The following is a 27,892-nucleotide window of genomic DNA, read 5'->3' on the forward strand; positions in this document are numbered from 1 at the left end:
AACTAAAAATATCTCAAATTCCACAGGAATAATGTAGTAATAAGTATTCATAAAAAAAGTCAGTTTAGACAAACTTTGATGATATAAAGTAATCTACAGTTCATTTAGATCAGTTATTTGTGCACAATCACAAATACATTTGCCACACAGCACAGCAGACTTCCCAAAAAACTGACAGTCCCACTTTCTGAAGATGTAAATCGTCTGTAACTTTACAGAATGAGTCACTGAGCGTCCACCGCCGAGCCAGTGGATGAGATGTTTGCTGAAGCAGTTCTCCAGCAGCTCTGGGCAGCCAGGATTTGAAGGCGCTGCAGACGGAAATGCTGCAGACACCGACATGTAGGGAAAAAAAGTGCTTGCAGCCATGTCACCTGCAAAAGGAGGAAATACTGTGAAAAAAACCTTCTACTTTCTACCAAAGCTGGAACATTTCACTTCAGCTCGGCTACCACATCCTGCCGTCTGTGTATCAGCAGATCAGCAGCATCATCACAAGCTGTTGCTGTAAGTGCTGTTTACCTGATCTCAGGGTTTCGGTGACGTAGGACCTCAAATAGTAGCTCTGAGGTCTGCTGGAAGCAGCGAGTCAGCTCGTCCAGCTTCTGCTCCATGAAGAGAATCCTCTGCTCCAGCTCTCGATAGGAGTTGTTCCAGTTGGCGCTGAGGTCACACATGATCATCTGCATCTGATGGAGACCAGTGCACAAAGCAAATTCACATATTTTTATTTTATTTTCAAATAAAACAAAAAGAACAATAATATAATATAAAACTTCAGTGCTTCACTCTCTCCACATTTTGTTATTCCAAAATGGAGTAAATTCAACCCCACCTAAAGAGAATGTAATTTCTTTTTTGCAATTAGATGTTTCTAAAACTTAATTCAATTGCTTCAAAAGGATTTTGAAGAGCATCCACACGTTTGTTGAATGAGTCATGTAAGCAACGATCAAACTACGACAAACTCAGTGGGAAGACTAATCGCTTGAGAGTTGCAAATAGACCCAGTGACAAATGACCACTGCTAAAGAAGGTGGCTGTATACAGAGGACTGTATTCAAGCATGTTCATAGAAAGCTGAGTGGAGGAAAAATAAGTTTCACAAGCAACTATGACAACCTTTATGGAGATGCTAACTTTTTCTCCATCACAATCTGCTACCTGCCATAGATATTAACTAGCTGGTTTCATGTTTTAATGACCAAAAAGCAATCCACCTGTCAGTCCTGGTAGAGCGTCCAGACAAATGCCACTCCTTCATAAACGGCACATGGCTGTCCAGCTGGAGTTTTTAAAAATACCTGAAGGATTATCAGGCCACGAGATATAACTTTCTGGTCTGATTAGAAAAAAATTTAACTCTTTGGCATAAACACCAGACTTTATTTGTTTGTTTTTTTCTAATCTTGTCATTTGTAAGAGCTAAACCTGAGGCATCATATACAAGAAGACAAGAGAATGTAAATGCTGCAAAAGTATTATGTAAATGAATGTGATTTCTGAGCTTAGAATTTTAAATATATTTACGAAAATGTCACGTTGACCTAATGAAGTATGTGGAGTTTTAATGGGTGCGGGGGAGAAGGATGAATTTAATTAATTTTGGAAGAGAGTTGTAACATGAAAGGTTGAAACATTAACGCATCTCCATCTCATTAAATTGGAATTTGATAAAAAAAAAAGTTGATTTACTTCAGTTTTAAAAGTGAAGCTCATATTCTGTAGTTTACACAGCATGAGATATTTTCTGTTTTTACTTCTGTTCATGTTGATCGTTCTAGCTTAAATCTAGATGATCAAAAACCTAAAATTGAATTTATTAGAATTGTTGATATTACAGAAATGTTTTAGCTAACTTGGCAATTGTCCAGCAGACAGACACAGAGTCCTTCAGAAGGAAAGTAAGCTTTGAAAGATCACTGTTAAAGGAGCTTGCTACTTGCAGAGAGCTTTATCCAAGCATGTCAATAAATAATTCGGTGGAAGGAAGAAGTTTAGGACAAAAGGGTGAAAAAGCAGCAGAGATAACTGCAGCCTTAAAATAATTGTGCAGCAACGTCCATTTAAGAGTTTGGAAGAAACAAAGAAGTTTTGCACTGCGGCTGGAGTGGTGACAGACAGCCACCACACAGACGTATCCAAGACATGGACCGGAGTGTTTCATGCTTCCCCCTGCTGATAAGTTTTATGGAGATGCTAATTTTGTTTTCCAGCAGGACTTGGCACATGCCCACTCTGCCAAAAGTACCGATAGCTGGTTAAATTACCACCGTATCACAGTGCTTGACTGAAAAGCACCCACACAGACCACAAGGAAGAAACATCAGATTCAACAATGCTGATGAGCTGAGGTCCAGGTTGCTATGACAACCTGGACTTCCTTAACACCTCAGCTGAGCTACAGACTGATCTCCTTCCTGCCAAGCTGCACTGATGCAGTAATTCATACAAAATGAGCCTCAACTAAATACTAGGTCCATTATATACTACAAAGTACATTCATACTTTTCATACTTTTTTTCTTTGATCTTACACAATATTCATTTCGGAAGCAGAATTTCAAGAACACAACACAAAAATATGCTTGCAATATAACTTTGTGTGCAATGGGTCTGTGTTTTAATGTTTTTTAACTGAATAACTGAAACACCCTTTCAATTAAATTTTAATTTAATGAGATCCACCTACTTATTTTTGCAGTCAGGTTGTAATGTTTTCTTTCTGTGCCTTATTCTTGAGGTTGTTTTAGTATTTTCCTCTGGTTCTGTACTTTGAATGAATGATAAGCAGGTTTCAGGGAGTAAAGAATACAGTGAGCTGATTTCACTGAATATCTTCCATAGAGCTAAACAGCCAGCTGCAGACTGAATTACAAGTTTCCATTCTTGTGGACTGTTTAACCCTCTGCTTATTTTCCATGTAACTCAATCAAATGCACTGTATACAACTCTACATTATTAGTGTTTCTCTGTTTTAGATAATTTCCCCAAAAAGGATCTGAACCCTAATTAGAATTAAAGAAAAGTAGTTTCTTATATCTTTGATGTGAAACAGTTACTGAATGTTCCAGCTGGCCTTTACCTTTGGGAGGTCCACCATCTCACTGACATAGTCTCTCAGTTTTCTTTGTTTGAGGCGTAAATGTCGAAATCTGTAGAGGAATAATAATCATAAAAACCATGTTTGTTAGACATCAGTCATGTAGAGGTATTTGAAACATAAGCACTTTTGCATTTTATGATTTCATGTGCTGCACATAGAGACAGAAGTGGATCAAATTAGTCATTTCTATGGCACAAAAAAATTCTTTTGGATTCAAAGTCCTTATCTAAAGCCAATTATATCATGTTTTGGGTCTAAAAGCTCCAGTCAGTGATTTAGATTGCTCATCTAAAGACACAGCGTCCCAATTTTGGACAAATATACCAGTCCTGGCACAAGACAGTCCGGTTTGGGGAAAAGAATATGCTGACGAGTATTCCACTAATCAGCGCGGAGAGGGTCATGCTGAGTTTGTTAAACAGCTGTAAAACATTGCCAGGGGTGGAAAACGGATAAATTTAGCTCCACAGATGGACGAAAGCAGAAGTACAAAGAAAACAAATTTATGGAAACCAATATTGCGATCGGTGCTTGGCGGCCGAGAACATAATGAGGTGATGGAGTCTCATTACAGTAGACAGTAATTCCCGAGGTGTGGAGGTTCCTCCCGCTCTCATACTTTCCACAGGGTGTTTATTTGTAATGGTTCAGCCCAGTTTGAAACAGGAAGCACAGGCCCTTCCATGCAGGCTAACGCAGAGCGCCCTCACACATGTATTCTTGTTGACAGAATAATGGAGCTCTTAATCACACTTCTGAACTTACTGGCTTGTGCAATCCACTTGTTCTTGGAGTTCTGGGATTCCATATTTACAAGAAATACAAAACTTTGAAGTCGTCTCAACATAGCGAATTGTGTTCAGTGTGTTATTGATTAGTGGATCTTTAGGGACAAATGTTTTACCGATAACGATTTTAATTGGTCACTTGCTAGCAGGAACTTTGACTTGGGCACAAAAGAAGAGTGTGTTCCTGTTCACACATGTCCCGCTAACACCAGACTTGCAAGTCAATCTCATTGGTAATCTAAATTAGCCATTGCAGTTGGGGACTGCAATGGCTAATGACACAAAGTTAATGGTCCATAAAGTACACACTGCAAGGCATACAAATGCCACCATCCTGTAGCTCCTGCCCAGGTTTAAACACACTCACACTCTGATGGCTTCCAGAAGACATCGCTGGTGTCGTCGATGCTCGTCCCGGCTGCCCTTCGCTGGGCTAGCACGGTGCAGCAGCCAGCATTCTCTCAGAACATTAGCGGCGGCATGCCGGATCTGTATTAGAACGCAGAGACGAAATGATAAGATCGCCAAGACAACATCAGTCCATCTTTAACATGTTGCACAACACATTTAAACCACTTTAACTGTCCCACATTTGTAAGTGTCGATCACAAACCTCAATATATTCAGTGGGACCAACACAATGTAGTGCATAATTGTGAACAGTGAAGAAGGAAAGCGATACACAATTTTCCCATTTGTTTATAAATAAACGTGATTCAAAAAGTATGTATATGTTCACTAGAAAGTAATTTTTTTCCCCCCTCTGCTCTTCGCAAAGTAGTTTAAGCTCAGTGAGACTGGACACAGAAGCAATTTTCAGATCTTACCAAACGTTCAGACTGGATTTAGATCTAAGCTACTTTAATTCATGAATATGATTTCATCCACACAAGAAGTTCTTCAGTCCCCGACAGTCAGTCCTCTATAGCCTTATGGTTTTAGCACACCTAAATCATATTATTAGTTCTTTAATAGGAACTTGCAGAAAATCACAACCTAATGAGGAAGAAAACTGTTTGACTCAGTTTTGTCAGAACAGGGACACACCTAGAAATTGTAGGACATCAACACTTGAGGACTAAAACTTTGTCCCGAGTCTTTCGCAGCCTCAGGATATAGTTACCTTCATCCATTAATGACAACAGATTCTGGGCTTTGGGTTTCTGCAGCTCCTTCAAAGCTACCATTTAGCTGCTCCTCTATTTAATACTCTCCCTTATCTGTAGAGAATCTGAAAACCATAAATAATTTTCCGTCTATTTCCCCACTAAGCACTACTTTGTTACAGTCTATGACATAAAATGTCAACACCATCATGTAGTTCTATTATGACTTTTACGAAACACTCTGTTGGCCAATACGCTAAGCAGTTTCCTCATATCTTTTAGAAAGGACATGAAAGCATCTAACGCAGCTGATTAAATTCAGATAGTCTTTCCTGTTTCACACTTTCTCTCTTTGGTGAACATTTCAGAACCATAACTTAAACTTCTTAATGTCACAAGACCCAACGGCCCGCATTCGGGTCTTGCAGCATTCTTCCCTGTGATTCTATTTGCGTCCAGCTTGTTTTCCGGCACAAATTGCTACAACTGCCCTGTTGTGATGTCACTCCGGCCCTGCTGCAGTGGTTATTAATATAGCCTGTCAGTGTCCGCATCCGGATGTCTTCCCTTGTTCCCTTTAGTGATAGCTCTGAAGGATGCATGCGCACGCACAGAGATGCACCTAGAGACAGGATGCAGCCACGAGAGGAGAGGAAATGGTTCTAGTCTCCAAACAGTGCTGCTACTGCATGTGGCGAGGAGAAATAGCTCTCCTTAGAAAGCCTAAGCAGATGCTAACACTATGATGTCATAAATCTGCATTTTCTTCAACTTGGAGTCTTAAATAAGTCCCTTTGAATTAAAACTCTGATTTCTAACCAAGCAACAATTTAAAGTACAGGCTTCCACTTTTCAAATTCCTCTGCAGGCCACGTTTAACAGAAACACCAGAGTAAGCTAAGTTTCCTGTCCGTCCTGCTCCGAACTGAACTAACTGAAGCTTCTTTCCTGTCAGAGATAAGATTATTTCCTCTGTTTGACGCCTTGAAAGAGCTCTAAAGAACTTGGCAGGCCTCATCTTCCTCCCTTACCCCCCCTCACACTGTCCTGTTATCAATTGTGTATCAATTAGGGAATAGAAAAGTTACGAAAGCAGAATTAGTAGAATGATAACGCATACTTCCCGAAACTTTAATATATTAGTGTAAAATGATCCTAATGGGTGTAGGATTATTTTAGGGGTCTTGTATTTTTTAATAACTAATTAGCTTTTAAAGAATCAACACCTTTGGTCAAAATTATTTAAACACATTTTATAGTTCAGAGCCGTTTTGTAGATTAAGAGTTGTTGGAGGATTTTCGTACATTTTTTGGCGACTGAATCTATTCCTATCAAATGAACAGATGCGTTTGTGCTTTAGCTGAATCAGTCTTTTCTTGTTAAAATCATTGCCTTGTAAATAAAAAAGTTCAGGACGAACTTATCTGGATTTACAGTAGCATTAAAACACAATGTTCCCGTGATGCTGACAACAACTAAAAAGACAGACACAATGTTCCTTTTAGTGCATTATCTCTACTTATGTTTTGGATACATAAGTTTTGGGTAGGTTACATATCTTCTCCTCATTGGGAAGATAAAGAGATAAAGAAAACGGTAGATTAAATGATGAGCAGAAGAAGAAAAACAATAATTATTGGTTTTAATAAATGTGGAAAGGGGAACCTGCTACTTTCATTAAATTAACTTTGAATAGTATGAATAGGGGTGAAATTAACATGAAATTAATTCAATCTTTAAATTATGACTCACACATTTTCTATCTTAATTATGTATTAAACAATGCTTAAAAATGTAAAAATTCCTTATACATGTATTTAATGTATTCCAATATTATTTATATATTTATCGTAGTGGAAAATTTTAAGATTAAGAAACGATTATGAGGAAAACGACGCATAACAATAAAGGAAAACATGTCTGAATGTGTGAAGGAAAGAAGCATTTTTTTCTTCACACACACACACACACAACACATCACAGTCCGAACCGGTTCTGACCACTGAAAACAATCAGTAGCCGCATTTATGAGATAATGAGAAAGAAAATATGGGTCCAAATGTTTGTAATGTATTAATTACGAGGTGGAACATTTTGGTTTTTCTAAAACAGGAAGTTTTTAAGGATCATGAAACATTTTGTTCTTAATAACCTAATAATAATTTACAGTGTCATTTAAATTAAAAGCAACCCTCCGGGCTCCAACACCACGCTATGCCCTCCCACTGCTGCAGTAGCACCGCTGGCTCTCAGCGTTTTGTTTTCTTTCTTTTGCTGCTGCTTTATTATACACTCAGTGTTTGAGGTATTGAACACATTTGCTGAAGGAGAGTTACAACCGACCCTTTTAGAAATCTGGATGTCCATCATGAAGAAGTGCACATGCTTCTCTCCTTTGTTCAGCGCCAGCTTCTCGGTAACGATGGCCACCAGCATAGCAGTGCAGGCAACACCCTGAAACCCAGAAAAGGTAAACAAAAGCATTTAGCGCTGGTTTCACTGCAGACCTTCAGTTAATAATTTAAGATTTGTCAGAACACCAAGCCATTAAAATGATGGTAACTTTACCATGTTAGTATTTGGGATGCAACCCTCAAAGGAAATGAGCTAGTCATTGAAGTTGATGTTGATCCTCGTATCTTAATGGTTACTACTAATAAATCAAGTTACATTTATGAAAAGAGGAGTTCTGTAGGTAAACAAAAGACTCCATAATTGTGTGGTTTCCTCTGAGAATAACTTGCTATTATTGGACAAGGATCTGCAGTTTTCCAAAAATCCATTCACAAACACAACACAATAAGATGTAAAACAGAACAGAGACACACAGCAATGCACTGAGCTCATGTCCACAATAGTTAGTAGGAGTTAACCAGTTTTTACCTGGTGTTCTGCTTTTTGGCTTGCAACAGAGAGAGAGAGAGAAGGACAGACAAAGCATGATCATAAGAAACGTTCAGGCAGAGTTTTGAAAGATGTTTATTCTTTACTTCAGCAGCCACCAAACATCCATCATTACATCGTTTGCGAAACCCCGGAGGTAAAAGCTCTTTCATCGGATCCGTCTACACACAGCGATGGACTGTACACACAGTTGTCAACCCCTGGAAACAGCTGCAGTCCGATCTTATGCAGGAGTGCTGAGCAGAGTAGCTTCCAGCCATGTTACAGGTGTGAGCATCACTACCTATAACTCCCAGGACTTTCCCACTGGGAGTCGGAAATTGTTTTTTTTTTTTCTAACTGTGGGCACAGGTTTGCACACCCTCCTGCTGTAGCGGTGCCAAATGCAATAAACCTGGTAAAAATGGATATGGTGGAAAGTTTTCTCTTTTAGGGGAAACTTATAAAACAAGGCAGATGGAGAAATATGAGATACAGAGTGGTTGTTTTCCACTCTGTCACAAAGGTGTCTAAACACAACCAGAACCACCACAGGGATTCTGATCTGGTTTGGCTTGAATTCAGGGTGGCAGAGAAGTGTGTCGCTTTTTCAGAATCCGCCACACCTCATCGTCAGTGACTTAATGTTTGTCTTGCTGTACCGTCTTCTTGTTTTATTACACATATGTATTTAATCTTTAACTTTGTTCCTGACCTTTCTGAACACCTGCTGTCATAGGAACATTGGCTTTAGTTCTCTTTGTATAAAAGAAAAACAAACAAACAAAAAACACATTAATCCCACCCCTTTAACCTTTGCACGTTTTGTCAAGTTACAGCTACAGTCTTCAAAGTTAGTTGGGATTTTATGTGATATACATGAGAATACATAGCCTTGCCTGATTTGGAAGAACATATATGAGGAATTTTTGGAATATTTTACAAATAAAAACCTGAAAAGTGTGGTGTGGACAGTCTGTCAGCCCCTTCTACTCTGCAACCCCAGATCTATTGCAACTCCCTCCTTCAGAATCCAGGTGTGCGCAATGTGATTTGAATAAATCCAGCTGCTAATGGCTAAGAGGTTTGTTAGACAGCATCAGTGAACAAACATGTCCACAGAAACCAAAGAGCACAGCAGACAGGGAAGAGATAAAAGTTGATCTAAACATATTTAGACTACAAAACAACATCCAAACCACTGAGGGTCTCACAGAGCGCTGTTCAACCCGCCATCTGCTAACTGAAAAGGTGTGGCACTACCCAAACTTATGAAGCTATCCTCATGTAAACCAAATAGACAAGACAGCGTACATCTTCTGTCAGCAACCCGAAGGTCCAGATTAACAACTCTGGAGGAGCCGCCATGTTCCCGTGGAAGAATCTGTTAACAGGACTACTGTTAGGAAACTTCATAAATCTGACCTTTTCAGAAAAATAGCAGGCATAAATCTTATATTGGTGGAAAGCTAAAAGACATCCTATTCCAAGTTTGGCTGAAGCCATGTAAGGGACGCCACAACAATCATGGAAGAAGCTGCTCTGCTCAGATTAGTAAAACAAAAAACCTTCCCGTCTCCATATAAATTGTTATGCGTGGCACCAAACTAACATGTGACATCAGTCCGAACGCAAAATCTTAACTACAAAACATGATAACCGAAAGATCATGATGTGGGGGATGCTTCCCTTTAACGAGGACAGGGAAGCTCGTCAGAGTTGCTGACGGATGAATGAGGATAAATACGAAGTCATTCTGGAAGAAAACCTGGCGTAGAAGGACAGCAAGCTTGGGGAAGAAGTTCGACAGTCCACTTACAGCCAGAACCACAGAGAAATTATTTACATCAAAGTACATTCTTGCGTTAGAATGGTCCAGTCAAAATCCAGACCTAAGTATAATGGATAATTTATAGCAGGATTTGGAAATATGATGTTAAATACATAAAACTCTGACTAAGGTTGACTTCTATAATTAGATAAGCAAAGATTTTTGACAATAGAAGCAAATGGTGCTTCTAGAAAGTACTGTCTCACCCAGCAAATCATGTTTTTATGAGTAAAATCATAGATTATTTTACTTCCACTTCAAAATCATACTTCTTTCATTGTAAACTCCTTTTAAGATTTTACCGAGAATTTGTGGATGTGACATGACAAAATGTGAAAATGTTTAAGAATAAGATCATATAGTATTAACAAACATTGAAGCTGCATTGCTTTGTAAGATTTCTCACTGGGACCCTTTTAATTTGTTTCCTCGGATAAGAAAAAGAGAGCTAACTGTAGACCATGTGTGGAGCAAAGCTACAATACTTCATATGTTTGGTGTCCTCCTCCACAGTGAGCTAACTTACTGCTGGGAAGCGTGCTGCAGCAAATGCATTCATGGCAGAAGCCAAACGTATCCAAGAAAAGTGGTTTCCAAGCACAGAATAAATACACTGCCAAAAGAAAGACATTCAAAGACCAATTCCAAATGAAATAGGAAAAATCCGACAGAAAAAGGGGGGAAATGTTCTGTAACGGAGCAAGGAAGGAGTGAAACAAAACAGAGAAGAATAAATCTAAGAAACCTGGAACAAAGCTGAAAATATTTAGTCTGAGTCCCAGCAAAAGAGATGAAAGGATGTATTGCAAAAACTGAACGAGGAGGTAAAACATACATATCTATATCGCAAAACTGTCACATTAATTATGTTAATTAATTTAACACATTTGCGAGTTTCAGTATGGCAGAGTTTTATACTCTAATGCCAGACAAAAACTACAAGGTGAAAAGTGAAGAGGACATGCAGTTAAAACTTTTCAAAGAGGAAATTGTGGTAACACTTTATTTGAAGGGGGGTGAATAAGACTGTCATGACACTTTCATAAAACATGACATAACACCTGTAATGAACATGAATAAGCCTTCATGAATATTTATGACTGTTGTCATAAAGCATCATTCGGTAAATTATGACACTTTTAATACAAAGTTGACATTATTCAAAATGTCTTTGTTATGACAACTTGACATTAACCAATAAATCATTACTGTTTAAACTTTACCTTTAATAACATAAAGTTACCTAATTTTTAAAGTGCAATCAGTATTACTTTTATAACAAATTTATATCGGTAATGATTTCTTGGTTAATGTCAAGTTGTGATAACAAAGACATTTTGAATAATGTCAACTTTGTATTAAAAGTGTCATAATTTACCGAATGATGCTTTATGACAACAGTCATAAATATTCATGAAGGCTTATTCATGTTCATGTTTATGACATGTTTATGAAAGTGTCATGATGGTCTTATTCACCCCCCCCTTCAAATAAAGCGTTACCGAAATGGTTTTATGTACATTTCTAAAGCTGGTCAGTACAGCAGCCTCTGCAATGCTTGGATAAATCTGAATGATTGGTTTGGCCTTCCAGGCTGTTTTTCAGGTTGTGTTGCAGAGTCTTTGCAATACATTTAGCCTGAGTATAGCTTGATAAATGCCATATCAAGAAAGCAATAAAGGAATCAGAATTTTTTTTATTTTAATCTCTATTAATTATTTGTGTCTTACATAACATAACAATTCAGAGGAAGAAGGTAATTCATCTGTCTTACTAATCGTATAGTGACTAAAAAAAATTCCCTTCTGCTTTAGAAAATGATGTTACATTTTCTGCCCCGGTGGAAAAAGGATATCCCTTATTGCTAATTAAAAGAGTCATTATTGGTGAAGAATAAATTCAACAAAACTGAATTAATGCAAAATAGAATTGTGATGATTTTGTAAAAACAATGACTTCATACTGTGGATGGTTCTTTTACTGAGTAAAATCACTTCAAACGAAGGTTTTTCTTTATTTGTGAATGTCTACTGCAGAAGTTCCTCCACTTTTTTCCGTACCACTTAACTACTTCTGCATACCTGGTGCTATTCCAGCCATTCAACTTTAACCCTGTTCTGCTCATTCAGGACATCACTGCTATGTCTTTAGATATTGATATCTACCATGGTTTGTGTAATAATCAGCTTTTTGTCGTCACCTTGAGCCCCCTTGAAATGAATGGAAAATCCCATAATTTCAGAAAAAAATCTGCAAAAAAACTTGCACACTTTCACAGCTTAATACTTCCACATACTTTCAGTGAGAAACACTATTACGCTCAAATGTAGTCATAGCCTTCAACTACTTCTGTTTATTTCATCTTTTCATATTTTTTACAGATCTCATAAAAAATCCCTCTTTACGGTTTTGCTCGCATTATGTTCAGCATTCAGAAAAAAAACTTGTTACTGCAGCTAAACTCTTTCTACACATCCTACTTTCAACGAGCTTCTGACACAACATGCTCACATCTTTCACAACTAAATGCATCGCTGACTAAATTGGATCCATCGACTCTTTTCTCTAACATTTTAACATAAAATTTAAATGTTAGAAAATGTGTATAAAATTAGCAAAATGTCACTGGTTAGATTAACCAGTGTGGCTGTATGGTGTTTTTTTTTTTTCAATGGGCTCATGCAAAAGCAAAGGAAGTTGACGAAAGATGGCTGGAGAAGTGCAGCATGACCAACTGAATCAGCACATTGATAACTATCAGGCTAGATATCAACGCAAATCGGAAGCTGGAAGTGGTTTTATTTTTAATAAACAGAGAAGTGAAACAAAGATAAGACATCGCCACGCCCCAACCTCAAGCATCACTTTAGCTCTACTGTAACAAATATAACAACCCGTGGACGAGAACCACAGTACTGCATTTTAATCATTTTAAGCCTCTTGTATTTATCATACGCCACATTATCTCAAGAAGAAATGAATCTATTTACCATGACACCGGTAAAGAGACACACCCCCTTGCCACAGCTGGTCTTGGGTGCAACGTCTCCGTAGCCCACAGTGAGGAAGGTGATGGCGATGAGCCACAAGGCAGTGTCCATTTGGCCCGTCGTCAGCGACTCGGACCGCCTGCAGATGAGAGGATGGAGAGACGGAGAGAGGAGGAGGCGAGACTGACAGATGAGATGGAGGGCTCACCTTAAAATGTATTTTCTATCATCATCATTTTTGCTTATAATCGCCAATCATATTTTCACAGTTGTCTTCTTTTTCATGTCACGTATCTATAAATTCCTAAAAAAAAAAATCCTTCCATCACAAGGAAACGTGTAATTTTGGATGTAATAAAAATAAAAACTATCAACTGAGTTTTACGCATCTATAAGAAGAATTTATGGATGTAGACTTCTGTGAATTTGTCAGCTGACCAATTTCTCTGATAAAATATCTAAAGAGAAAAAAAAAACAAGTTTAAGACCTCTAGAAGAGATGCACTTTAAAAAAAAGTAAACCAGGTTAAACTATTGAGTCAATCTCGAACCAAATGAAAATACAGACCTGATGAATATTTACAGAATGCTCAGTAATGCTATATGATAATATAATCCTGTTTATTGTCTCCGTTTGAGTTGGACTCACATTAAGGAACATTTGCATGAATGAAATTAATCGGAAAATAACAGAATCGATCGGAATCCATCACTTTCTGTGTGCGTGTGTTCATGTTAGAGCAAACAGAATTCTGTATGTTGAATAAAGGCAGGGTTCACTAATCAAACTCTCTTATCAGTGAAGGAAGGGAACGATTACCATCATAAACTAGTAAGACATTGTAAAGAACAAGTGCACATACCTTAAGAATTATGAAAAATGCAAAGTATAATGGCGACAGAGAGAAAAAGAAAGTTACTGTCCATACAGTCATAGGTAAGAAAAAACTAAGTACACCCCTGTTTCTACCACAGGATTAACTGATCATCAGTAATTGGGACTATCTGTATAAAAGCATGTTTTCTGTCTGTTTTTTTTTTTAGTTTGGGTTGGTCTCAGCCTAGGCACGGGTTGTATGGCAATTTACAAACAATCTGATGACTACTATCCAAATGACAAATTTGAAAAGGAGAAGGGAAAAAAAATTTCCTGCGTTGTCATGTGCTTGGAAATGTTCAAGTCCACATAAATTTGAAGGAAAAGTATGCATGACACTGTGTTTGTCTCCTGTAAGTGGCAGGTAGCAGCAGGTGTGGGGAACATTTGGCAAAGCGGTTCATTATAAAACGATTTAGAGGTCAACGCACCTATTATTTTCAGCTCTAATGTTACTTTTGACAAGCAAAACAAGTATTGGTTTGGGTAAGACCTCTCATTAAGCTTTAAATATACAAATGACCTCACACCATGACAGCCAGAGGATTACCTAGGCTTTTTAACTCACACAGAAAAGAATATTCTTAGAAGAACAGAACAGAAAACAACAACGGAATTACTAATTATAATGAATAAGGAACTGAAGTTCACTGCATTGGCTCAATTATGTGACCAAAGATGATACCATTTTCTATAAACTACTGCTACAGGAAACTGCTTAATTAAAATTTTATTTGTCCTTCAAATGAAGTCAAATCTAAAAATCAAGTCCAATCTGTGATCCCATACAGGTAAATACAGAACATTATGAACTGTTCCACATATTAGTACCACAAAGCAGAAATCTAGAAACAAATTATATTAGTTAAACAATTGAATTAATTAAAATATTTAACTCTAGACCTAACAGCTTTGAATTTTGGGAGAATTTTTCATTAAACTTCGTAGGAGAGATCTGTTTTTCAGACATAGTATTTGCTTTAGATTAGATACTTAAGAACAATCTTGAAGTACTCAGCTGGACTCGAGCCGGGTCGGTTCATCTTCAGCCAAATATCAGCAACGCATTTCCCCTAAGATGCAACCCTAAAGCTCTGTGCATCAAACAGCCATGCAGCAGGGATCCTGAGATACGGAGTTGCTGCAAGTCAGTATATGACATTTAAATCTGCAAGTGCTCCAATTTCCAGGAGTGAAAAAGAATTTGACAGCTTAACTTTGGTAATGGACTGGAGATGAAGAATTAGTCTAGTAAAAATATTCTAACACTTTAAGTTTCTTTTACATCTCATAAAATTGCACCCGAATGTGTGAGTAATGTAACAAGAAATTATCTTACTTTGCTCTTATTATGTGTTGTACTATCGACACAAAGTGGTGCCATTTTTATTTGTAAAAGATTTTTTAAAAGCATGCATTACTTTCCTTCTATGTGACATTTATGTGACATAGTCTATGTCTATGTCTGTCATAAATCCAAATAAAATGCATAAATGAATATTTGTAATGAAACAATGTAGGAAAGTTCAACAAATGCAACAAAAATAATTTTGCCCCTTTTAAATAATAGATATTTGTATTTTGATAGTATCACAGATTTTTGAGGTGCTCTCAGTTCATCACAAACCTTTGTAGTTCGGCTTTATCATAGCAGAATCTATGGTGTGTGGTTTTGCAGGCTTGAGGTTAGATTTGCATAATGTTAGAACTTGATAAAGAAGAGATCATTTGCATGTTAAAACATTAGTGTTGGAAGAGGCACTTCTTCCTTTTGATCAATGAAAAATAATCACAAGTTTCTTAAATGCATAGAAGACTAAGAATAAACCTGAATAAAGTTTACCATTACGTTTTATTTCCTGCTACAAAACACAGCCATGCTTTTGTTCGTTTCCCCAAATCTACTCACACACACACACACACACACACACACACACACACACACACACACACACACACACACACACACACACACACACACACACACACACACACACACACACACACACACACTCATCTCTCTTACCTCTCGCACAGCGTCAGCATCCACGACGCTGTGAGCCAGAAAAGCAGGATAAACACCAGCAGCGTTCGCGCCGGGTGTTTGTTCATCAGTACCTTGAGAACAAAGCGAAAGGTGAAGTTGATGTTGTTGAGCGAGCCTATGCTCCTGTAGGAGGCGCTCAGGAGCACTTTGCTGTGCAGCAGGATGGCTCTGTGGACCAGGTAGAGGCGCAGGAACATGAGCATGGACAGCAGCAGCTCCATGTCCAGCAGGGCCTTATCGTGGTGACTGGAAATGCAGAGAGGAGCGGCGGAGGAGGAGTTGGCGTAGAGGTCCACCTCCCAGTACGAGCCAACTGGATGGATGACACAAACCAACAGCTCCAGGGTGATGACAAGAACCCTGTGGCTTGTTATAGCTATTCTCCAGTCCACCTCCTTGTGATCAATGATGAACAGCTAGAAGGAGGAACAGACGGAGAAAGAAACTGGTGAAAATCACACAAATTCACAACACTTCAGATGTTTTGCTCATATTTGATCCATGAGTCTCTATCTACTTGTGATCCTGCAAGCAGCCATGAAGTCAGTCATTTAAGAGAAATGAGTGTTTTTAGTGTTTCTGAAACACTACAATGAACTTACTGATCTGTGTGTGTAATTTACTGTTACATTATAGAATGCTGCTATAATAACTAACATGCAAATTATTAGTTTGCATTTTTAGAAGAAATTTAAGGCCATATAAAGAAAAAAAGGTCACTCAGAAATTAATAAAAATGTTTTGCTTTTGCAGAACATGCAAAAGTCTACAGCATAACATACAAAGTCTAAAATATTTTGTCATCTCTTAGTATTTTGCTTTCAGGCAGGATCTTTTATAATCTTTTACAGCAGTCATGATCCAAACTTCCTCACTTTCTGAAGGTCTTTGGGACCTTGTGGCTTGTTATAGCCACAAGCAACCTCTTTTTTTAAATATTTTTTTTAGATTTTAGCAGCCTCCTAATACATTTAATTTCAGTCCCTAACTATATTTAAAATAATTTGTTTTTTCCTGTCAAATTATGATTCATTCAGTTTAAAAAAAGACTTGTAACTCAAGTCTTTTGTCTCTTTATCAAAGAAACTTTTCCAAACGGACTTTAGGGGTTTCAGGAAAAAGAATTCAACGAACGAACGAACGAACTCACTCACTGACTGACTAACTAAACAGAAAAATCTGAATAACAAAGTAACAAAATACAGTAAAAAAGGTATCAGCAAAGCAAAGAAACAAAACAAACTACAGTAGCAGTAACTAGAAAAAAACAAAGGAAGGAAAAATCAACCATAAAAGAAGCAAAATAACTTCAAATGAGGGGTAATTTAAAACTTTTAACAAATACTGTATTTTTAAACAGTATCATGCCTATTTTGTTGTAGAACGTGTAGCAAAGGAATCCGATGTGCTGCCGTAATTTTATCTATAAAGTGGGAAAAAGTTGTTCGTTCAGGGATCACAAACATCCATCTGAGTTTTTCTGTTTAATATAGGAAGAGAAACACACAATCATAACGTGTTTATGGCGGAGGAGGAAAGACGTCACAGCTGTGCTATTATTGTGGATTTTTCTTCATCTTAATTCAACTTTTGCTTTTGCTTAACCACAGTCCTGCTGTGGTTCTTTGCTTTTTTACTGTGACTAATGAGGTTTGTTTCATTTTTATTCTCCTCTGTTATAAGATTACATCCAGCCTCCTACTTCAAATTATGATTCATTCAGTTTAAAAAAAGACTTGTAACTCAAGTCTTTTGTCTCTTTATCAAAAAAACTTTTGGGGCTTCAGCCTCCTACTTCATATCTGATTTCAGTTCTCTCCTTTTTCTTCGTCTTTATTTTATTTTGCTTTGTGTTGCGTTTCATGATTTTCCTCTTTAAATTATTGCCTCACCTTCACTAACGCCTACATTTCTGGATTTGTCCTCAGTAACGTCTCTAAAACGGTTTGTTCTACTGGCATAAGCCTTACTAAAGCTTTCCAAATTAAATGTTGCTTTGCATTTCAAAGGGTTACGTCTCCACCCTCAACCTTCCCTCCCTTATCTCCTCCTCACACTTTGCCTCGCGTTTATCAGGCAGATGCAAGCGAGAATACGAAACCAGCCGGCTGCTAACAAACTCAGTCCAAAAAGGGAAACGCAGCGTTTGCCTTTAAAAGTTCTCCACTGAACAAGCATGCTGCAACTGTTTAAGGACAAAGACTAAAATGTTGTCTCAGCTTAACCTCAGTCAAATCCCTTTATGTACACTGACTAAACAAACTGCGACAGCAAGCCATGTGGACCGGAACGACATCACAGCATGGACGCAATGCTCCTCCGTGCCGGGTTGTGTTCCCATCCAGACTCTTTTTATCCATACGGCAGAGGAAGTGCAGCTAAACACTGTTGAGGCTATCACCAGTGGACCAAAAGCTCCTTAAAAACAATTGTCATGAGGGATCTCAAACAAAACAAGCTAATTTGGAACAAACATTAAAAAAGTGAACATTCATTACAAAGCAACCAGCGAGAGGAAACGAGGGGAACTCACCCTGATGTCCTTATAGTGGAAGGCTATGATGAGGATTAGGAGACACCCAGTGGACAGGCTTATGGAGCAGTTGATTACCAAGGACACTTTTGAGCCCTAAAAAGACAACACAACAGAACAAGATTAAGCAAAGACAGAAGAGAAGACATTTAGTTTATTTCCCTTAATGTTTTTGTTACGCAGTTATTAGTGCCGTATATTATTCGATTAACAAACACACACTGATAACAAAAGCAGATTTCCACTGCAGTCGAAATAAGTGGCAATCAAGCTTTGAGTTTATTAAGGTTGGTGACATCGCAAGAGGCGCCGACTGTGGAAGGGATTTTCATGTTTTGAGACAGATTCTGTCTCAAAACATGAAACATGTTCAGCCTTATGCGTTTGAGTCCACTGATGCCCAAGTTATTGGTTATTGGTCCAATGGCTATAAATATTATTGCAAAGCTTTGTTTAGAACAAAGTATTTATTATATTGCATTGCCATATTCCAGGTGTGAAGGGTTCGCTCTGGATGGAGGAACACGTCATAGCCAAAGAGTCTGGATGAGACATATTTGATGCTGCTGTGGATGACGGCCATCATCACCAGATCACTTGTCTGAATATTTCCACCTGATTGGTGCCTGTGCATATTTGTTGCTGGTAAAATGAGTGAATTCTCCATGCATCACCTTGAATAGTTAACTGGTGATCTTCCAGCCACTTTTGTCCAAACAACTTCTCTCCGACAGCCAAAAACTTGGTACTTTTTTCTTATGTTTCTCTTGATGTCAATTGGAATGATGGCCGTCGTTTATTCTGCACTGGGCTCGTTATACTTTGTACTTTTGCCTGAAAATAACTTGGCAAAAGTAGCGCGTAATTGTGGAGACATTGAACACATCAATCAGGTGACTTGGTTTTTGTAACAACCGAATGAAATCGGACCATTCCAGTCGGTCTTGGTCCTTTTTTGCAAACCACTTCCATTTGTTTTACTGTTGTCAATGTTCTTAAACTTCATGCAGATTTATCATGTATAACTCCACTATTTTGCTGCTGAATACAAGTAAACGCTATTGTAGAAGGAATTTAACAAGCAAATAATTAGAATAAAAACGGAAAATGCAACTGGACCAGCTCAAAAGAGCGCTGATGTCAACAGAGGTATATGGACTTTGAAAGTTGGGATTGTACGCTGAAAAGAATTTCCACTTTGCAACAAAATAGCAAAAGAAATGATTCATATTTTACTTCCCCTTTGTTCTAATTTTCGACATTACCGTTGAATTCTTGATATAAATCATAAGAGCTTTGTGTGCTTAAGCACCTTTATCATGTTTAAAGCCTCGAACCTCCAAAACCCAGAGCGATTGTTCTAATTTCCTTGTTTTTGTTTTGCTTTGATTTTTACTGCTAACTGGGCGTGTTAATGTCTTTAAAAAGCAGCCAAAACCGTATAGGTCAAGTTAACCTTCCCGTTTGTGATTTTATCGCTTTCCCTACCATGGCTCTGATGTGCGTGGAAAAAGAGGGAAAAGCAGGTCTTAGAGCTTTATATATTGCATTTCGAAGGCTGAGGTTGCCTGTGATGGAGGCTGATAATTTTTTTATTTTTTTATTTTTTTTAAGACAGACAGAAAACATGACCTAACATATGGTTACTGTTAAGCTGTTTGGTGCTTCAACTGTTTGCACATGTCTGGAAAATTGTACGATTTGTAATAAAAGCCCGCGTGTCCCGGTGGCAGCACGTTGCAGTGTGTATCTAAAGATATCACATACTTAGAAATTAACGTGTCAGTCGACCCAAACGGCCCATTAGCATTGTTGAAAACAATATGCAGCAAGGAGGAAATTATTAACTTCTTTCATCTGACAATCTGGAGTTACTGTTTGCCAAGAGGGAATGTAGACAAACAGAAGGAAAAGTTCTTAGAGTGCAGAAAGGACAGCTTTCCAACGAAGAAGCGTAAACCTGAAGCATCCCTGCAAAAGGGATAACTTAATTAAATCTAACATCAGAAAGTAAGACAATCGCTCCACATGTCCAGAAACCAACACAATTCAGCTTCATTTTACAGTATCGAAGATAAATTGACGTTAATCGTCCCCAGCAGAATCTGTAGCGGAAGACAAAATATGGTTTTCTTATCCACATCAGTGTTTTTTTTTTGTTAGATAAAAACACTGACTGGAAGAAAATACTGAAAAACCGAATAAAATATCCAGTAAAAGGACCAGAAGCTTCTGCGTTCCTCAGCAGCAATCAGCTTCGCCACTGGGCCAGACGAGACGCCAATCAAAATGTTAGGATGTTTAAAACTCTGGAGCTATTTTTGTTTTCAATCCTTCAAATTTAAACATCAAAAGCTTCCAGACCAAATGTCGAAATAGCATCACAATAACATCAGATTACTGTCTCCTGTTTTCCTGCAGTTTAGTTTACAATTAGTAAAATGATGTCCAACTCGGTCCTTTAACTCTGTCAGCTTTTTATCTTTACGCGGTGTTAATACATTTTGCTCTGAAAGCTGTGCTCAGCTCCTGTTTTTAATGATTTAAACTGATCAGCACTGATTGTAGAGCCTTATTCCTGAACAGAGCTGGTGATATTAATAGAGCTACTGAAATAAATGGTATTATTTCTGGCGATAAATTTTCTCCATGCACTGCAAACCTTGACAAAAACACTGGGCAAAACACTGGGCAAAACACTGGGGAGAATTAAGCAATGAATAAATGAATTGTTGATAATGACTTAACGACGTGGCTGTGTCTTGGCTCTCAAGTGGTGGAAAAGCAAACCGGTTCTTTTACAGAACTGGCTCCAGCATCAGTCATAGTTAAAAACTGGAACATCTCCGGTGGAAAAGTTCTAATCGTTAATAAATAGTTTCAAATGAATTAAATCAATTAAAATGCCTCACAGAGGATATATTCTTTGGAAACTTAACTCCGAAGACATAAATTGTGTTTTCAAAACATTTTCTTTTTTAAAAAAAGTGTTCAATTTGGCTACTTCCTATAGGTAAAGCCTTGCTAAACTCCACCTCTGCCTGTACAATGCAAGAATTGATCTGTTTTATGGATCATTGCTCTGCATTACTGGTATTTATGCTCGTATTATCTACCTGTACTATCTGAAAGCTTCACAAAAGAGCAAGTTGAGCTGATCGTTCTTCTGTTTCTGCTCAGAGGATGCAACAGGAGCCATTATGATCGTCGTCTTTCCACATGAAGCTTGAGCAGAGATTTACAATAATTGTGTCTAATGAAAAAAAGGAATAAATGATTGTATAATGAACTGAACTGCTGAAACCAGCATGCTTGTAATGGAATACTTTCCACAGCAGGAAGCTGACAGCTGGAGGCACAGATGCACACGCTAAGGTCGGTTCGCGAGCCGAAGGAGGAGCCGAGCAGCGATTCGCCGCACTGCTTCATGACAGCAGGTTAAACGGCACCTTTACCCGTGAGTCATGCATCCCAAAGCAGAGGATGAAACTTCGGTGGAAGATTTAAACAGGATGTGGTTTGCGCTTAAAAAGAAAATTGCAAACTTTCAAACTCTGTGAAGCCAGAGAGTGTTGGTGGTAGTGTGTGACGTCCATTGGCAAGGCACGTTGTTTTCCACAGCTTCTGCAGTAGCATCCACGTCGTCTCTGCGTCTCATCCAGAACTAATTAGGAGATTTCACAAAAGCTCAACATTTCACCAAGTGTCGGCAAACACTTTGCTGAGTTTCTTTAAATGTTTTCTTTTAGAAAAACAATTTGTTTTTAATGAGTAAAGCAAATTTGGGTTAACCGTGAAAGGCATTAAGACAAACCACTGCAAGCAGGAATGGCCACCCATCACGTGACTTTAAAAGAAAAATGAAATCAAACCACTAAAAGCAGAACAAACAAGTGTAAACAGTGATATCTGAAATATCAACTCCCAAAACCGACTGTCCTTTTCAGGATATTTTTTAAGATTAATTATCATGCACATTATTTTAGATTTTTATAATTCATGTTCAAGAGAGTTCTTGACTATCAACATAGTAATGCAAAGAGGCAAGAAAATAAAAAAAAACTCTTCAAAGTTTTTTTCTGTCCTACACCCTGGCTCCCCAAAAGTCTAATTCAAAACTCAAACATAGCTTGGTGCTGCAGACGCCTACAGTAAACACCGTAGGAGTTAACCCGTAACAGAAGTCTAACGCTGTTCAGAGCTTCAGGCATGTGCTTTGTTTTTATGAACACAAATGAGCGCTGCAGCTCATTTGAATAAATTCTGCACTTTGCTTTGAGATGCAGTTCAGCAAAATCTCCCTGACGGCTGTCCACATGTGGGACAGGTCTGACTCACGGCCCTGTTCTGGTTGTTCTGTGCCACTAAAGAACAGACTCATCTGTAATAAGGGGGACACAAAGTTACACAATGGTCTGGGATTCGCTAATTTTGCAAAATGTTTTCACACTGAATGACATTATGGTTTTAAAAACTGTGGGTGTATTACAAAAGAGTCAACATTGACCTACATTTTCTAACCATAACTAAAAAGCTCCAAAATCTTGCAAAAAGAAAAAAAAACATTTTTCTAAAAATAAATAAAACTTTTACATTGATTTAATAAACTTTGCAATGGACAGCGTCCCAGAAAACCTTGTTTTTGCATCACAGGCTGTAAAGCAGCTGCTTCATGCAATATGGAAGAAAAGGTGTCAGCAGACATGAAGACACATTGGATGACAACTTGATGAATTCTGCTGTTGACTATCGAACAGCATAATATTCTCCCCATCATTGAGATGATGTTCTTGGTAATGTGTGAATTTACAGTTTAGTTGTGCGTATCGTAGTACTTTTGTCAGACCTAATGTGAGCCCACACATTCATGATTCACCACAGGTTGCGTTTGCAACCTTTGATTACAGTGTTTTTGAAAAATTGCGGTTCCGTCACCTTGAACTTTTTGTGTTTCCTGACATCACAGCCACAACCTTTGTGACAGATAAGCACACTGTAGTGCACAACTTGGAAGTGATACATGGCTATGTGATGATAGCCCTAAATACAATATTGCTAAATGCTTTGAAAAGTATGCTATTTAGCAGATAGAAGTAACCTGTAGGTAGCAATTTGCTACAGGAGAGAGTTCTATAGGGAAGCTAAATAAATATGCATGCCACGTGTTTCAGACTTTCTTTGCAGAAGTATGGAAAATCTTTTTCAATATAATCGTGGATTACATTGTGTTGCTCTATCACGTAAAATCTCAACAAATTACATTAAAGCTTGTGGGTGTAACGTGAAAAAAATGTGAGAAGGTTCAAGTGGTACATGGATTATTCTGGCAAAGCGTTGTAAACAGCGTGTCACGTCTGCCTCGGACATTGTTGCAGCTGTCGCATGTTTTCAACATCTGAAGCGGTTGATTTTGGTTTCCGCCTTAATTTTCATTTTCTTCAGGACCGTGAGTCGACACGTCTGGAATCACAAGTGCCTGAGTCAAAATGATCCACTTTCCCTGTGAAACGTGTCAGGTCTGCTCGGCCAGTCAGTCGCGGTGGAGTCTAAAACCGTAAAAAGGCTTTTCAAAGGAAACCAGACAAAAAGATGACACGAGGTCACAAACAGGAGCACACGCTCATTGTGAGACGCACAGCCAAAGTCAGGATGGAGAGAGACTGTTCAGACTGGTCATACAAACACCATAATTATAAACTAAATGATGTGGAAAGATAGCCTGGAGTGCTGTTAACAATCTTGCTGCAGGGGAAGAGGTAAAATGTGGAAAAATGTGACTTAAATAGACCTGTTTTCATGCAAAACCATGTAAAAGTATGCTCAAATATAACTTTGAGGGCTGCTGATATCTTTGAAAAAACAGTCCCAAATCTGCTGCGGCAGACTTAGAAATGAGGTTGTATGCTTTATAGAAAATAAGACTAAGACACTGCAAATCTGTTGCGTTGTGAAGTAGTTGCTGCTGACAAAGAGCCATGGCAGTCAAGCTCTCAGTCATGACTTGGATATCATATAATGTATTAAGATGAAGGATAACAATGGTTATATAAGCCATTCAAATCAGTTGTGCCGAGTCTCCAAAATAGTACATTTTAACTGTGCAACAGAGCACTTTTCCAGTGCATCAACATTTCCATGGCACCGCAGTTTTATGACTGTTTTTCAGAAATGATTGGATAACACCTGTTCTCTGTCCATATTGAACTGGAAAAGAAAAAAAGCCTGAGTTTTTTTTTTTTTTTTTGCCAGTCACGTCTCCAGCTCCAAACTCCCCCAACGAATGCATCAGGTGCGTACGAGGGGTCCCCACTTCCTCCGAGTCGCTCAAAGACGTGTGGCTGATGTTTGCTGGAAACGTGAGGCCCTTCGACACTGTAATCAATCACCGCCACTTCGCGGGACGAAAGGGGTCGGATGCTCTGCGGCTCGCATGAGAACTTTTTTCCACATGTTGAGCTGGCGTGTTGCTGCTAAGAAGGTGGAGGGTGGAGGACGGGGCAGAACGGGGGGAGTTAATAATTGGTTGATTGTGTGGCCTGGCATTGTTATCCAATGAGATCTGCATGTTAATGTCAGGCTGAGCTACCAAAGTGGAGATCTGGAAACAGACTCACTAATCAGTGGGTCAGAGGGGGTCAAAGCCCAGGTGCAGAGTCTGTTGCCGAGCTGCATGGGGTTTATGTTGCCTGCTGATCAGGAAACCCCTTATGACAGCAGGAACAAAAAAAAAGTTACTGTGGATTTTCAGGAGTTTATTTATTTATTTATTTATTTATTTATTTATTTATTTATTTATTTATTTTTCATTGAACATAATCTTTGGAACTGAAACTTGTCAATAAAAAAAAAATCAAAGTCTCTCGACTTGAAGCGGACCAAGTCAGAAAGCTTTTCCTCTCTGAAAGTTACAGAGAGAAGACTCTGATCCTGTTCTCAAGATTTTTAACGCTGTTTTTGTCTGTGATTACTGTTTTTTTTCCCACATATTCACATGAAACTTTGGCATATGAAAAAATACAGAAAAAATGATGTTTGAACCTATAATTCTTTGGCTGATTAATCATATGGTGAACTCAAATATATCTCCTACAATCTGAGACTCATTTTGTCTAAAAGTTGCCAGTATGATGGGTTTAATTAATGGTCCTCCATTCTGTTGCTGTCGATGTATCACAACTTTTAATCGTCTATAGCGGAAAACTTTGGGAATATTGAACACTTTACCTGATATTTGCTTTCTGTTTCTCTTTATTGTCCTCTGGACCTCATTCCCTTCTGTCCTCTGTCTACTTGTTCTACCTCTTACCATCTTAACTTTTCTGGGTTTTTTTTGTTTTTTTTACCATCGTTGCACTTTATTCCTACAACTGATATTGTCTGTCCAGGATGATATCTTATTATTTAGTAATTAGGGAAAGCAAGACTGAAATAAATACTTTCATAATCAAACAACACGTCTGTTTCGGTTAGGGGACGGCAATTGTCACATTTTCTATTTTGAGTGTGAAAAATATACAGTGAAAAGAATAAAACTAAATGACAATTTTCCCAAACCACTAAAACTGAGCTTGCTGAGTTTACTGCAAGCTTTACTGTTAGTCCGTGGTTTCCTGAGATAATCAGTATTGTGTTGACATTTCAAAATAGGCTTAAAAACAACTACAGTATTCAGCAGCACAGTTAAAATACCGATTGAAGCAAATCCTCAGACGTCCAAACCCCATAAATCCTCTGATGGCTCCACCTCATACAAAATTATTTACCAACAGCAAAAAACCTATGGACAATGGTGATAAATTAAACAATGTATCAGTGCTATTGGATGTTATGTGCAAAACGTTCAATTCTAAGAGCAACTAACAGTACCTATAAAAAATACAGTTCATTTAATCATTAATTTCTTTCAATTCTCAGCTACTTTATATTTTGTTTTAATTCCCATATAAATTACGGTACAAATGAAAAGGAACCATTATAATTTCACTGAACTATGAAACTTGACAAAGTCTGATCTATTCTAATGGAGTAACCAGATTGGGTGGTTTAGTTTTTGTCTTTTTGAACAGTATTTGTTTTCTGCAGGTGGTTTGATAGGCTTATTTCCAAAAACAACAGGCTTCCTAATAACTATTGTCATTACTTTTTATTGTGACCGCAATAAACGCAACTAATTATTTGTGACACATTTTTAATTCCATATTGACCATCCCTGTATTTCAAGTCAAAAACAGAATGTAATACTGAACGCAATAGGGAAAGTGGAGCATTCACCCATTGCACATTGTTTGTTTTTGCTTTTTCTGTTTTCTTGACAACTCCTTAGCCGTGAGAGTCAAAATATATCCACATTTACAAAACTCTTATCTTAAGAACCCGAATATTTGAACTGCACAAGTCATTCAGATTTTATAATGTTATGTTTTTCTCCCTGAATCAGTGTACTTCCTCTGGATTTCAGAGATCAAATGTCTGTTTGATGTCACCTAAAGTTCACGCAAATGTAGCATCATTAGCTTCCCAACATGTTCAAGGCAGGGTGGACATTCTTTTATTGTTTCCTAATATACATGAGTTCAACATACTGAGTAAAGGAAAAGTCGGGGCAAAAAGAATGGAAGTAATGTCAGATCCAAACTAGGAAAATAAGCAAATGATTAGAAATGGGAGATTTTGTCATATAGAAGTTTGTCTACATCTGATAGTAGTGGAGTGTGTGTGTGTGTGTGTGCGTGTGTGTGTGTGTGTGTGTGTGTGTGTGTGTGTGTGTGTGCGCGCGCGTGCAACCTACCGGTTCGTAAACATAGGGGCATATTTCGGCGTGGATTATCATCAGCAAGATCCCCACCAGAGCGGTGCCCAAAGCCAGCGCGCAGAGGCGTTTCTTGTCCTCTATCAGAAACTTTCTGTCTATCAGCCTGCACAGGTCGTCTCCCTCCATGTGAGTCACCCGCTTCCCCAGGGGAGACAGCGGCACTGAAACTTCTGGGGAGTCCGCGCAGTTTCGATTGATCAGCTCGTCGCAGCTGACGCAGTCCATCTTGCTCGACAGGCTGCGGTTCGTCAGCTCCATCTCCAGGGCGCACACCAGACCTCGGCCGTCCCCTCCTCGGCTCTCAGCTGGAGCCGCTCCGTCCTCCGCCCGGCAGCTCCCCGCTGCTGTGTCCTCCCGAGTAGGGGAAGGCATAGCCCGGTGGGAGAGCTGCGCATGGGACCTTCTCCTGTTTGTTGCTCGCTGGAGTTACGGAGTGACAGAAACGCCTGGTCTCCTCTGTGATGCTGGAGGTACCCGGCGACGCGCGGTTACACTCACTGATGCCATCTGCACACAGTTCGCGGCTGCGCGCACTTATTTGCTTATTATTCCAAGACCGTGCGTCAGCACGTGCTGGTGCGCTCGAGGGTGTAAGCTTCATGCGTGATGTATTCTGTAGGTTTCCTACGCCCCTTTACACGAAGACCCAAAAAGGCAGCAAACTTTTTTTCTTTTTTTTTTTTTTTTAAATTACAACCAACTGCAACGTGTTTTATTTTGACTAATGGACATAAAACACATAGTAATTTTTTAAGTGGAAGTAAAAAGTTTTTGGAGATAAAACTTTTCAAGGGGTGTTTATTTGTTTTTGGTCCAGTTTATATTACAAGAAACACACCAGACCGCTGGGAATAAAATCGAAACAATTTTAAAGTTAAGAGACTAAATATTATCCCAGGCACTATGAATGTGGCTAGCT

The 27,892-nt window shown here is 38.5% G+C and overlaps 1 protein-coding gene across 2 annotated transcripts; it reads right to left on the reverse strand.

The window, feature by feature from the left end:
* Window positions 1-84: 84 nt before the first annotated feature.
* On the reverse strand, window positions 85-27,632 carry kcnn4 (potassium intermediate/small conductance calcium-activated channel, subfamily N, member 4). Of its 2 annotated transcripts, XM_081616963.1 has the most exons (9): window positions 26,950-27,631; window positions 18,162-18,257; window positions 15,608-16,044; window positions 12,705-12,843; window positions 7,344-7,454; window positions 4,261-4,382; window positions 3,085-3,154; window positions 523-689; window positions 85-374 (listed from the first exon to the last, which is right to left on the reverse strand). In XM_081616963.1, the coding sequence occupies exons 1-9, from the start codon at window positions 27,343-27,345 to the stop codon at window positions 371-373; spliced, it is 1,542 nt and encodes a 513-aa protein (XP_081473089.1). In that variant the 5' UTR covers window positions 27,346-27,631; the 3' UTR covers window positions 85-370. The 2 variants fall into 2 exon arrangements, with proteins under 2 accessions (XP_081473089.1, XP_081473090.1); XM_081616964.1 differs by lacking the exon at window positions 85-374 and having other exon boundaries at window positions 519-689; window positions 26,950-27,632.
* Between the last annotated feature and the right edge of the window lie 260 nt (window positions 27,633-27,892).

The sequence above is a fragment of the Poecilia reticulata genome, chromosome 16, assembly GCF_904066995.2.
Source record: "Poecilia reticulata chromosome 16, P_reticulata-male-v2, whole genome shotgun sequence".
NCBI classification, from domain to species: Eukaryota; Metazoa; Chordata; class Actinopteri; order Cyprinodontiformes; family Poeciliidae; genus Poecilia; species Poecilia reticulata.

Coding starts and splice junctions, on each gene's coding strand:
- kcnn4 (XM_081616963.1), bottom strand. CDS start 27,345: ATGCCTTCCCCTACTCGGGAGGACACAGCAGCGGGGAGCTGCCGGGCG. Junction 12,844..15,607: donor ATGCTGACGCTGTGCGAGAG/GTAAGAGAGATG, acceptor TCTCATCTGCAG/GCGGTCCGAGTCGCTGACGA. Junction 690..3,084: donor AGATGGTGGACCTCCCAAAG/GTAAAGGCCAGC, acceptor GGTCTCCATCAG/ATGCAGATGATCATGTGTGA.